General features: G+C 34.6%; 1 protein-coding gene across 4 annotated transcripts in view; it reads right to left on the reverse strand.

Annotated features, from left to right (window-relative positions):
* LOC409782 (pikachurin) overlaps positions 1 to 13,849 on the reverse strand; it is a 175,791-nt gene that overhangs the window by 87,865 nt on the left and 74,077 nt on the right. For all 4 annotated transcript variants that reach the window (XM_006561063.3, XM_006561065.3, XM_016912367.2 and 1 more), the window contains 2 exons: positions 9,701 to 9,942; positions 7,053 to 7,374 (listed from right to left, as the gene is read on the reverse strand). In XM_006561063.3, the coding sequence (XP_006561126.1) occupies positions 7,053 to 7,374; positions 9,701 to 9,942 (564 nt within the window). The remainder of the gene's footprint in view (positions 1 to 7,052; positions 7,375 to 9,700; positions 9,943 to 13,849) is intronic.

Genomic DNA, 13,849 nt, shown 5'->3' on the forward strand with positions numbered 1-13,849 from the left:
GATATCCCTCTTCCAGGATATTTCCAAAGCAAATAATTCACAAATCTCGATCAAAAGTCTCCAAAAATATATACAAATAAGAACAGGACTGTCCATAGCAATCGATCAGTATACGTACTCCACCTTTCTAAGAAAAGCTTAGTTCTTGGCAAGGGATTAAAAAAGGAAAGAAAAGAAAAGGAAAGATTGGCTCGTAACTTTTCCTTTCCTTTCGCTCGATTCAACAACGAGAGAAGTTTGCCTTATGGTCGATCCACGCAATTTTCTGCCCGCCATCGGAAACCTATCCACCCCTCCTCTCAGTGCACACGTAGGATTTTTTTTTTTTCCTCGAAAAACCCACGACTCGTCGATAGTTTGTACTCGCTCTTTTATCGGCCCTTCTCTCGAACAAGGAAATTCGAGGACGAACTCGAGACAGGTAATTGCGCTTTCTTCGAATTGCAATCAACATAGTCGACTTGGACGAAACTCTTGAAAGAAAGAGATCCTCTTCTTTGTAACTCTTATTTGGCCAATACTTGTGAAATTGTTTGTATTCAGATACGTTTCATCGGAATGTGAGAGTTCTTTCTCGAATTCTTTTAGAAAGAAGAGAGTTGTAATTTTGTTAGGAGAAGAAAGATGTTTCTAATTATTTTAATTGAGGCAATGATAATTGTTATTGGAACGGTGATTGATATAGGATAAGTGAGTCTTGATGTCTATGTGTGCAAGATAAACGAGTTAATATTAATTGTAACTCAGCAATGACGTATTCTTTTGTTGCTAATAATAAAAGAATGGCGAAAAATCGGCAGATCCAATCACGAAATTAAACGCTAAACAAACCTCGAATCTCCGACCAATCTCCTCTCTCCCAAACAAACAAACAAACATCCCTCCTCATCCAGGAAACGAGCTACCAATTCTAAAATTGAAAAACTTGACTCCCAAAGGGGTGTCAGAAACGAGCGAAAACTACGTGTAAATTACTGAAAACGTTAGATCGAAACTCGAAGAAACTATAATGATCGGTTTTGGATTCCTGGTTGGATTAATATCTTCGAATCGATTTCCATATCCGTGTGAAGATTCGAATCATCCATTTGATAGCTCGAATCCCCAGAGATGTCGTCCACTATTCCTGTTTTCCAAGAGTTTCGTGCATTCGAAGCTTAGACCAACTTGCACATCGTGCGAAACACTGTTTGAATCGAGTTAATGCAAAGAGGGTTAAGGTTAAGTTTAAGGGGAGAAATTATGCTGACCATTATCTCTATAATACTTCACGTTCAGGAAGATCAAAAGTGCAGAAGCATCACAGCTTTTGGATAAATCCAAAGATCATTGGATGGATCGAAGGAGATTGAGAAAAATGTGTGACTCTTTTAAGACAAGTTTTAAGAGAAACGAATCTAATTAATAATTTGTATCTGTCCGTTTTGACAGATAAAATAAGATGTAGTGATAAGTATGATTAAAATAAATCTGATTATTTTTAAAATCGTAGTTTCTCCTCATCTTATATTATATTATTCATTTTAGAACGGAGAATCTGTTTCGTGAGATATTAAATTTGAATTTGATCAAATTGGAGAAAGATTCACGGAATAATTGAACGACGTAATTATTTTTAGAAACTTGCTTTCTAATTTTCACGGAGAGAAAAATAAAAAGAATTGTTGGAATTGTTATTTTCTTCGATCAATTAACGATAATAAAAATCTCGATGCTGATAAATCGAATTGATTAATTCCAGATTAATTCCAAAAAGAAGAAGAAGAAATTTATCTAATTATTCTCCAATTATTTCTCGTTTCAATCCCTTTATATTTAACTCGCGTATCATAAAAATCTCTCTGATAAAACTGTTTCCAATTTTTCCCAAAACTTTTCCCTCGATCAATAATTTCCCCCTCCTCGATATAATATTTTTTCTCGCGAGGGATTTCGAATTAAATTATTAACTCGCTCGAATTGAATCAACCTCCGAAATTTAAATTCGAAGAAAGGAGGGCGAAACAAATTTAAATGCAAGAAAAATCTTGGCGCGACACCACCCTCAAATAGATTCCCCGGCAAATCCTGTTTCGTCCAATAAGATTTTCCAATACGACTATAACTGGCCATCATGGATATTCAAACCGCAGGTGAATTCTATTTTTTACAACGTAAAAATGTTCCTCGTACGCTTTCAAAAATCGAACGAAAAATGGAACGATTAAAGAAACCATGCTCGATTCCTATTTAAATTGTTTAACATTTTTGAGACATAGATGAACACCATAAAGAATGACCAATGAACCAATCCTCGAGTTCTATGTTCTGCAAATTTCGAAAATTCGAACGAAGAATCTTTTTCTCTATCCTTTTTTTTAAATATAATATATAAGAAAGTTATATATGATATGAAAGTTATATATAAAGTTATATATAAGAGTTTTTCTCAAAAGTAGCCATATATTGTCATAAACTTGAACTCGTTCTTCATACGCTTTCAAAAATCGAACGAAAAAATTGTGGAACGATTAAAGAAACCATGCTCGATTCCTATTTAAATTGTTTAACATCTTTGAAACATAGATGAACACCATAAGATTATTTATTATATCATTATAATACGAATGATTGCAAAGAATGAACCAATCCTCGAGTTCTATGCTCCGCAAATTTCGAAAGTTCGAACGAAGAATCTTTTTCTCTATCCTTTTTTTAAATATAATATATAAGAAACGAGTTTTTCTCAAAAGTAACCATATAAACCTGGACTCGTGATTTATATATCACTGTCATCAACAATTAAATAACCCTTGGGTGCACGAACAGGAAAGGGTAGAGGGGGATGGAGGGGGTAAAAGTTGGAACTAATGTTTGTCAAATATTTGCCGTAGGAGTTTCATAGTCGTTACAACAGTTAACGCAAATAAATTGTAGTTTCATTAAATCCCGGCCCAACTCCATCACGAGCCTTGGGCCCTCGAGGGAATTCAGTTGTTCAAGGATCGCCATGGGATCGCCTTGTTCCGTGATTTCGAATCTCTGAGAGGGAGAGAGAGAGAGAGAGAGAAAGAGATAGCCCGATGCTCGGAATAAGCCAATAAAGGCAGGCAAACTTCGTTTCGTTTGTTGATATTAGATGATTTGAACAGTTGTGTATATACATATATTCGCATGTTGGGATAAAAAAATAAAATTGCAGTATTTCTTAGCGAGATAGTTCGTTAGCCAGTATTGCGATATTTTAAATTCAATTTTATTGCTGCTTGAATCAAGTTTTCCCTGGATGAAATTAAAATTAGACGATCGAGAGAGAGAGACAGAGAGGGGTTTATTGGTTATTTTAAAAGATTTTGGAAAGTGTATATGTATCAACGAGGGAACTTTTTGACAAATTTTTTTACGAATTCTCCGATTTTTAAAACCATCATCAAACGAATTTGCCAACTTTTTGTCGGGAGAGTTACTTTTTTGGAAGGTGGGCCATCGAAATCTGGTGAAAAAAAAAAAAAATTGTGGACCGGGTTTTTTAACCACTTGAGAGGGGAAAAAAATGTGAATTTTTTTTTTCTATATTTGAATATCACTCATGATTTTATCGTTACATTTCTACGGAACAATATCATGAAAAAAAAATTGTATGAAGGATAATTCGAAACGAACTTCAACATTAAAATTAAATAAAAACATTTTTCTTTTTTCTTTCGACCAATGCTTCGTTCAATTGTTACTCCATTGCGCGGTTTAAAAAATAAAATGATAAATATGAAATAAAAATTTCGCAAAGAAGAGAGAAACGATCGAAAATCTGCGTGATTTGTATGGGAACAAAGGAAACAGAGCAGAAATTAAAGATGAAAAATCAAATAAAAAATGTAAAATTCCACGAAGCAGTTTAATAATATAAATTATAAGAGTAAAAGATACTCCAGATTGAACCATACGTCACTAAAAAAAAAAAACATTTCCACGCTCGATATAAACGGCAGGGAAACTCACAAATCTTCATACGGTGACGATAGCCGTTAGTTCGTCAGCTTATCGATCGTCATTGCTGAGAAATTGTGCCCCTGGCGGTTCCAAAGAGCCGATAAATAAATCTCTCGTTTGACGTGATTCACAGTGAACATCAAGACTATTCCTGTACATGTCCCACAAGAATACATATATATATATTTTTAACTATTATTCTTTTCATTCAAAAATATCACAAAAATCATAGAAGATTGGGATCGAGATATAAAGTGAATGACAGAGTGGTTTAAAAAATTATTCGTATCGTATAAAAGAAAATGTTGAGGATGAAAGATGATACAAAAAAAAAAAAGAGTTGTAACTCGATAATCTTTTTTCCTTTTATAAATGTACTTTCATGAACAGCATATGACAACTTTATCTTTCCAAATGGAATCAAAAAATTTTTCCAACACGATTTATTCTAAATCGATATATCACAAAATAAAGAAAATTAAATTAAATTATTTATAGAGGAAAATATAGAGAGGACAAGATAAGTCTTAGAAGATATATAAAAAAGAAATCTTTAATCCACTGAACTATGATTTCATTTTCAGAAACGAAATCATACCATCCTCTTCATCCATCTGACAAAATTACATAAATTTACATCTCTCTGTGCCATCTTTCGTACGAAATATTTTTTCCTGCATATATTTATTATTATTACAATTTTTTATTTTATTACAACTCACTCGATTCGTATATCTGTTTCGAATAACGCATTTGGGGAAAACAGAAATCGAAGGTTGAATCGAGGGATCATCTGCTTATGTTGGCGGGTTGTTCCGGGTCAGAGAGAATGGCAAGAATTCGCTCTGCTCCTCATCGATTATCGTGCTTTCAAGCTTCATCCGGCTTTCGCCCGACTTCGACGTTCTCTTTCGTTTATCTCGTTGCTTGGCGATAAACGTCGCGGAAAATAAATAAATGATAAGCAAACCGGGATTCATTGGAAATTCAACCGGCCATTTGTTCCGGTTCAACAGATAAATTGTTCGGTTGATATTCTGTTATTAATATAAAGTAAAATTTTGGCAAGAATAATATCTTTTTTTGTATTTAAATTCCTTTTTCGAAATTATCCTTATTTCTTCTTTGCTGAAACTTTGGTAAAAGTTTTGTCCATTTATTTCTTTTCTCTTTTCATTTCGCTCGAGGCGATAAACCAATAAATGGAGACAAAATTTGGAGACAAAATTCGAACATGTATCTAATATATATATATATATACTTTTTTTACTTTTTCCTCTCCTCGTCTAAAAATTTCTATCCAAACGTATAAATTTATACGTACATGATCCTATCTAGGAATCTGGATTGCCATTCATTTTAGTCAGCATGAAAAATAAAAACGCATATATTGGACGGAATAACGATGTTCGATGAAATAAAACTGTTTATCACGGTATCGATGCTAGAAATCCGCGACCAATCATGGACTTTCCACCGGAATTGAGAGGGAGAAAAATTAGTCGTATCTCGGCAAAAGCAAAAATATTATTCGCTATGATATTCGATAGTTTTTTTTTTTTTTTTTTTTTTTTTTTCCATAAAAGCAAGGTCTATCGATCGAAAGCTGGAATCGACACGCGGCGATATAAAAGAAGAATAATTTGGGTAAAGTTTCGTACGTTTCTCGTAAATCAAATCAATTTTAACGAAGAAATCGCTGGATTAAATCGCGTTCATAAATTTCGATGAATTATTGCCGATCGGAATGTATTGCCTGTGAAAACGGAATCGACATTTCCAGAATAAAAGAATTTAAGATATAAAATTATAATTAAACATTTTTTTTTTATTATTATCGAGCAACATAATTACAATTTTCATTTAAAGTTGGAAGGATAGCCGTGAAGTTTGATGAATAATTGCTATTAACAGATTGAACTTATATGATAAAAAAAAAAATTTCAATTTATTTCTAATTTTAATTCCAAAAGATTCAAGTCAACAATTTTCAACGAGTTGAAAATAATTCGATACACGTTGTCACGTATGAAAATCTAAGAAGAAGATCTCCAAATCAAATCAAAGCTCATCGATTCGATACAACTATACAAAAATTCGAAGAAAAAGGAAAGAGTAAAAAAAATCGAATGAAAATAGAATCAAACCCTCATAACATTAACGAGAATAATTTCATCCAGCCAACGAAAACTACAAATTCAAAGAAATTCAAAAAAGGAAACGAAGAACCATTAACCCTTCGATCGAGCAACTATTCACAAAAGAGGAAAGAAACAAAAGAGAGAAAAAGAGTAAAAAAAATTAAATAACGCGCCACGTTAACCAAAATGACTCCTGAAGAAAAAGAAGAAAAAAAAAAAAATATCACAATTTCAAGCTGCCAGGAGGGAAGGTGTTCATTTAGAAAATCGTTTTTAACGATCATCTCCCTCGGAGGGGAAGCGTTAGAACAAAGTTAAACGTCGAGGGGAAGGTGTAATTGCGTTACCACGGTGGAACACTAATTGCACCATGGTCCTGGCCCGAATCGAATTGTGTCATCCTGTACTGTACTTGAGCGATAGTAATGGGTCTAAGATCAAAGTATTGTGACGAACCCCGGTGAACCGAATTTCCAATTCGCAAACGCGTGCAAACAGGAACTAGTGACCCCCTTCCCTCCCCTGATTATCCTCCTAAATCTGTACGCGCGAGATCACAGACAAAGACTTGTCTCCTTAACAAATTTCGATAATTTTATAAATTTCAAGAAGCGATATCATGCTTTTCCTTTATCAAGAAATTTAAGTATCGATAATTATCAGAGTGCAGATAAAAAAGAACAACAAGGAAACCCAATCTCGACTTAGATCAGTCGATATATCCTTTACAATCCAGCCTAATAATCGAACGTATTAGCTCGAGATCGAGGAAGGGTCGATCTCTGGCGCGCCGATGAATCTCGAGAGCCTCGAAGAGAAGACTGGCTCTGGTCCAAGGGCGTATCGAGAGCGTCCAAACCCTCTTACTCCTCTCACGCACGAAAAACACGGAGGAAGGCACGCGAGGTGTATTATAATGAAATATTGAGAAATATCACTCACCGAGCTGGCATCGATCGCCACCCCTTCCCAGGGGGCATTGACACCGTTGCCTGAAGGACCCTTGCTTCCGTCTCGGTGCGACGTCGTTCCCTTCGAGATCCACGGCCATCGAGGTGTCGCCACCCCCCGTCTCGTCGTCGTCCGCGTCGTCGTCGTCGTCGTCGTCGTCGTCGTCGTCGTCGTCGGCGATCAGATCGACGTCGTCGCCGTGGCTCTGCTCGATGTAACAGTTTCCGGCCGGGCCACAGTCTAACGAGCACGCTGGCTCCGTGCTCACTATGCTCTCCATCGTGGAAGGCAGCTTTTGTTCCAAATTGGGGCCCTGGAAAACGGGTGGTTTCAGAGAATAGAATGGTTTCGCTTTTCGAGGGGATTCTGCTAGATTGGAGATTGGAAAATTAAGGTTTTACTTTTATTTTTTTCTTCTTGTTCTTTTTTAGTGATTGTGGATGAAAGGGAAATAGTTGTTTTTTAATTTTTTAATTTTAATGAGATTTCAGAAGAGAAGGTTTTTCTTCTTCAATCTTGGAGGCACAAGTTTGGAAAAAGTTATACCATGAAACTTGGACTGTTTTCTTTTATTGATGTAGATAGAAGAGTTCCTTTAATACTAGCATATACTATATAAGTTTGAAGTTAAAATAGAAAGTTATTGATACATCTCCATTGTATCTTTCTTTTCTAAGAGAAGAAGAAATAAGAAAGCAACAAGTTTTTTACGTGGCTTTGAGAAAAGAAAATTGTTCTTCCTGTTAATGTAAATTTGAAAGGAAATATAAGGAAGAGAGCTTAGATACATTTTTATCATCTTTGGGATCAAAGAAAAAGGAGAAATCGATTCTTTGATGTTGATATAACTTTGAAAAAAAAAAAAAAAAGGAGAAATACTGGAACGTCAAATTATTTTCATCGGTGTTACCGGTTGTATTTCTTCTGAGAAGAGAAATAGAAAGAGGAAATTATTTGGTGCTGTTGGTGCAGATTTGAAAGAAAATATAGGAAGTTTTTTTCCCTCTCTCTCCATTGTTAGTACGGTCGAGAGAAAATTCGAGAGATGACAGAAACGGAGCAGAAACTGATTTTTCGAAGGACCTGTTGCACGTTTTTATCCGGAAGATCAGGCTAGACGAAGTCCGGATCGCATGGAAACGAGCACAATTTTTTTTTTTTTTTTCTAAAACAATTCTATTTCTTTTTTTTCTTTTTTTTTTTCAACGAATAAAATGAGATTAGATAGAATAGCGAATAGATAGAAACGTGAAATATGAAATATGATTTAAGAGACTTTATTTTCTAGAGTGCAATCAAATCTTATAATTCTCTAATTTTCAAGAAACAAATATTTTATTCTTCTATTTTTTCCTTTGAATTTTAATTGGTACGTGTAATAATATATTAATTATATTTTAAATAAAAAGAAATTGGAAAGAGTAAGAGTATAATTAAATAAAAAAAGGATTCGTTCGACTATATTTCACCAAGAGCTATTTTAAATATTGGAACTGAAAATGATTCATCGAGCGTTCTAATTTCCCAAAATTTCACGAATCCATATATTCGATCAAACGTGACTGACCTATTTAACTTTACGTAAATATTTCATTTATATTTAAAGATATTCTTATTTATACTTCTACATACATATACATATATAAAAATTCTATTCTTGATCAAGATATATCATTTTGCATAGCGATATTTTTATAAAAAAATTTCTAATTTCACCTAGAATTCTTATTTTTCTTCTAACTTCTTAAGTGTTATTAAAAATTCGGTCAGAGAATAATATTATGCTCTTTCCATTTTATCTATTTTTTTTTGTATTATTTGAAATCCAAAAATAAATATTCTTATACTGAATTGATACTGAAATGATATTGCGAATTTTCAGAGTTTCTAATGAATTGTATTTATCGAGACGCGAGTTAAGATCACCGAGCATCCTGTAACAATTTTCCAATTATCTCTCTTAATCCTTGAACCACGAGATATTTCACGTTTATAAGGAAAATATACGAAACAAAAAGGGAAGAGACAAGCGAGTATAGAGAGAATAAGGAAAAAAAGAAATGGAGAAAAAAGGAGGAGACACGGATGGAATGACAAACAACAACAAACTGAAATTGCGTTTCGAACGCTTTCGGATAAATCGACGGTTGTTGGATCGATCATTCGAGATGGATGCAAAGAAATCCTGGATTGTAAAAAAAAAAAAGAGATAGCTTTGAGTATTTTCAGACGAAAACAATTTTTTTTCTGCGTGTATCGCGACTTATAATTCGTGAAACGTAAACAGAGAGAGTATTCGATTTATAAACTAGAAGAAGTGAAAAATAGAACAAGTTTTTATACACAACAATATATCAAATTTTTAAAACGTTTATTATTTTCCAATGACGATAGCAATATTTATTATTTCAAATATAAATTTTATAAATTTTCGATAAAATTTTCCCTTTCCTTGAAACGACGTTTAATCGTTTCACCAATTTAACACAATATCGATTTAATCGATCTACATTCATCAATTCATTCTATTAATTATTATTTATTATCCGTTAAATCGAATTTTCTCGAAATTACGTCGTTTCATTTATTTTTTTTAATTCGTTTAATTTAATAAAAATGGAGAATTTTATTGTACACACTTGAGACGTGGCTCGTAGTTCGACTCGATCGACGGGTGGGCTAGTTTCCTCGATAATTTTGCTGGAATTCGTGGTGGAATTTTCTGGCGGTGGGTCCAAGTGTATCGTGAACGATGCACCGCGCATATAAAGGATGTCCTCGACGGCATCTTCATCGTCCGTGTCTTTGTTTAACTCGTCGTTCTCCACGTCTTCCACCAATTCGCCGAGCTCGCCCGTCGACGGCGATGTCGAATTCAGCTCTGGAACAAAATACAATTCTAAAGAAAACCCACCCTCTGTCAATCTGATAATTATTCCGCAAAATATATAATATGAATTATAAAAATCATCATCAAATAATTTAATTCGCTTCAAGAATTATTGGCAAAATAATGTACCTGGAATTTTATTAAAAAACAAAAGGGATATCACTAATAACATAATCTCGTTATTAAACATCTAACGTGATTCTTTTCTTTCCACAGAGCGTCTAAAGATCCACGAAAACGAAGAATATCGGAGGAAAGAAATTAGTGGAGGGGAAAACTTTGAGGAAAAGGAAGAAGGTAGAAAAACTGGGCGGAGATATTTCGAGCTCTCTCAGTGGGAAAGAATATTATTTCCCAATTTTAATTAAGTTAATTTCTGTTGATCTAAAAAAAGACTAATTTACGCACCCTTCGACTCGTAAACAACCAACCGAATTCATTCGCATGCTGCGTCAATATGCAAAGTGGCGAACTTCTGACCCTCCAACTTCCATCCTTGGTTTGCCAAGAATAAACAAGCGAATAGATCGATTAAATTTTTTGATGATCGCCAAATAATACGAGAGAGAAAAAGTTGAAAAAAAAAGAGAAATATTGAAATATCGATTCACGCGATAGTTGATTAATCGAAACAAAATTGACGTTACAGTTATACAAAACGTACGAGTTTTATTTATGGATTTTACCTGTTTAACGATCAATTTCCTCTCGAAATTATTTCAAGTGACGATTAATTCAAGAAAGGTATTAAATTCGAAAAGTCCTTCGCTATCCTCGAGGACGAGGAATTAAAACGGCAACGAGCCGTTCTCTTCGACGCAAAATTATTATTAAAATCGAACGTTGCATCCGCGCCAAAAGGGGAAAAGGAAGGAGAGGAAGAGAGACAGAGATATATAAGCTTATTAAATTTTAAGTGGTCGGATTAACGGCGTGTCCTCGCCCCTTTTTACGAACAATCCCGGATAACCCCGTCTATATTGTGCATGATAAATCGAGGGAAAAATCATGGAACAAGGGGGCTCACCCCTTTGAGAAGAAAAGGGAGGGAAAGGAGGATCGAGGACTGTTCTAGCACAGCGGCAATTAAGCACTAATTGCTACAATCGTCCTCGAATAAAATCGTCTGGGAAAGAATCGTTCCAAAGACAGCTCTCGAAATCGCTGGGATCCCCTCGATTGGCTTGGCCGATCGAGCCGAGTGGCCCATTTGCACAGAACCTGGCCAACCAATTGTTCCAAGGGTATAGAAAGAATTTCATTACATTGGCGGGAATATTTGGATATTTTTGTACCTGCCATTTTTTTTATCGATTAATAAAAGAGGACATAATCGATTCTCCATAGATGATCGATGATCGGCGATTAATTTTTGATTAACAAGTAATAATATTAGATTTTTCTCCAAATAGATAGAGAAATAAAAAAAAGAAATATAATAATTATCCTCTCCAATCTTCTCAACCTCTAACGGGATCTTCCTAATGAATTTAATTTCATCGGGAGATGAAAAATTCTTCTTCTAATAATTCCCTCCTCCGAGGATAAGAGATTAAAGCCATAAAACAAAAGACGAGAGAGTGTAGTATCCGTTGAAGCGATATTCCAAGATCCACACCCGTCTCCTACAATTAGTTCGCCAATTCAGAAACAGCCTGAAACTATCCTCTTCTAACCGCCGAATTTGATTTTGATTCGCTTCCGGTTTGAAGCTTTGAGAACGCTTTTTTTAATTTCGATTCCTTCCCCATTGAATTGCATCCGTTAATTAAAAACGGATTATCATTTTTTTCAACATTTGCAACAGGCATTCTATTATTGAATTTATTTGCTCTATTATTCTTGCTGCGTGACCATTTGATGAAATGTAATGAGGGAGAAGAAAAAAAGGAAAAGGAAAAGGAAAGGAAAGGAAAGGGGAAACGAAGGAAAGTTTTATCTTCCTGCTTGGCTGAAAAATCGATTTTATACTTTGTTTCTTCCGCCTGGTAAATAAGAAATTCAACGAAATAACGAGGCAATATATGTGTTATGCTGTATATTTTCGTAATCTAAGGTATTAATAAAGTGTTGATAATTTTTAAACGTGAAATGAATTAAATTTAAATTCGTTAAACTCTGGTTCCAGGATAAATCAAGAATTTATTACATCGATCGATAATTCTTAACTTGTTTAAAGTTTGGGAAATATGATAGAAAATAAGTTCAAATAGTTTCCTCTATTTCCTTGGAAATTTTGATTGAACTTGGAAAATTTCTTCATGAAAAAACAATGTTTCGTTCGTGATAACGCGAAGAATTAAAAATTGATTTAGAAAGATTATTAAATTATTTGAAAATTAACAAACTAAAGAAGAAAATTCATCTTACAAACATCTTATTTAAAATCGTTCCATCGATGATACATATATATAAGAGCAGAAAGAAGAAACGAATGATTTCTCGATTAAAATCTCCCCTTTCGTTTAACTCTCTTAAATGGAAATTTTACGTCGATATTGTTTCAACCGGACAACAATGTCTCGTGGAAACAAAGGGTGGAACAGCTCGAATCCTACAAAGAGGAGGCGACGGAGGAACAAAGTCTGACAGGAATTCTCCAACTTCGAAAATGGTGTTATCGGCTGCGAGGAATTAAGGATAATTCTCTTCCGTCCCGAATCGCCGCCAAAGCATAGGATGGGATGTTTCGCGTTTATAAGAGCAAATTGAAGGAGAGAGAGAGAGAGAAGGCAGAGGTTCCTCTCCTCGAGATGGCGAAAGTGGAGGGTTGTTCGAGTTAAAACTAACGCGATACGATGTGTACAAGTTGTATGGGAATCGGTTTTATTGGAAACTTCTGCTAAACGAGGTCGACGAAAATTGGATTCGTTTTTTATAGCTTAGATAATCGGGACGATAAAGGAAACAATCGGGATAAAATGGAATTGGAGTGTTAAGAGAGTGTTTTCGTATATTTCAAGTTTGAAATTAAAAAAAAAAAAAAAATACAGAGTTCTCTCTCCGTTTAAATTTGAATAATTCGTGAATCGAAATTTCACGTTGTTGATCGTTTCGAAATCGTGAAATATGAAAATTCGAAATTGAAAAAAGTTTTCAAAATTCGACGAGGATGGAAAGATTGAAATTGTTTCAAATTTTCTCTAAAAATACCATTCTTATCTTTCACGTACTTTCATATATTTCCCTTTCATTTTTCCAGACAAAACTCGTTTCTTTTATAAAAAGAATACACGACTTCGTAACATAAAAATATGAAAAGAACAAGAAAAATTAAAAACTCTAAACGTTATCGCAAAAAACAATGATGAAATAGTGCTCTTATAAAATAACCAATAAAATACCATTATCACGAACCCGATAACCTTGGAAACGATTATCGACGCTATCGACTTTTCCTGAGTGGAAAGTTCGATCAATGGTCAGACGCGTCAGATGGATAAGTCGACCGACTACTAGGAAAGTAGTCGAGTCTCTCTCGCAGGTAAGAAAAGGGGAGGGGGTAAAGTTTGCGATCCCAAAGTGGCAGCAGCTGAGTTTTCGACGATAATCTTTTGGCGAGGAGGAACCAGTTCAGTCCAGCGTGTATAAGCTGACGTTTATTCGAGCGTAGCGCTAATCTGGGCGGGTTGTGCGTTTAGTCGGCTCGTGAAATTTGCACGAATTTCAACAGCTTCTCCCAGAAGTGGTCGAGAAGGAATGAAAAACTCCTCGGCGAGTATCCATTTTTATTCTGGTTCCTTTTCATCTCCAGATATTATTACTGTCTCTCCTTTCAGATGGCGGACAGTTTTAATAATTGACCACTCGAATTTGAGGGCCAACGTGTGTAAAATAGAATAGGAGAATTTATATATAACTTATTTTTCGAAGAGGGGAAAACTATTGTTTCATAGAA

Source organism: Apis mellifera, linkage group LG5 (assembly GCF_003254395.2).
Source record: "Apis mellifera strain DH4 linkage group LG5, Amel_HAv3.1, whole genome shotgun sequence".
NCBI lineage: Eukaryota > Metazoa > Arthropoda > Insecta > Hymenoptera > Apidae > Apis > Apis mellifera.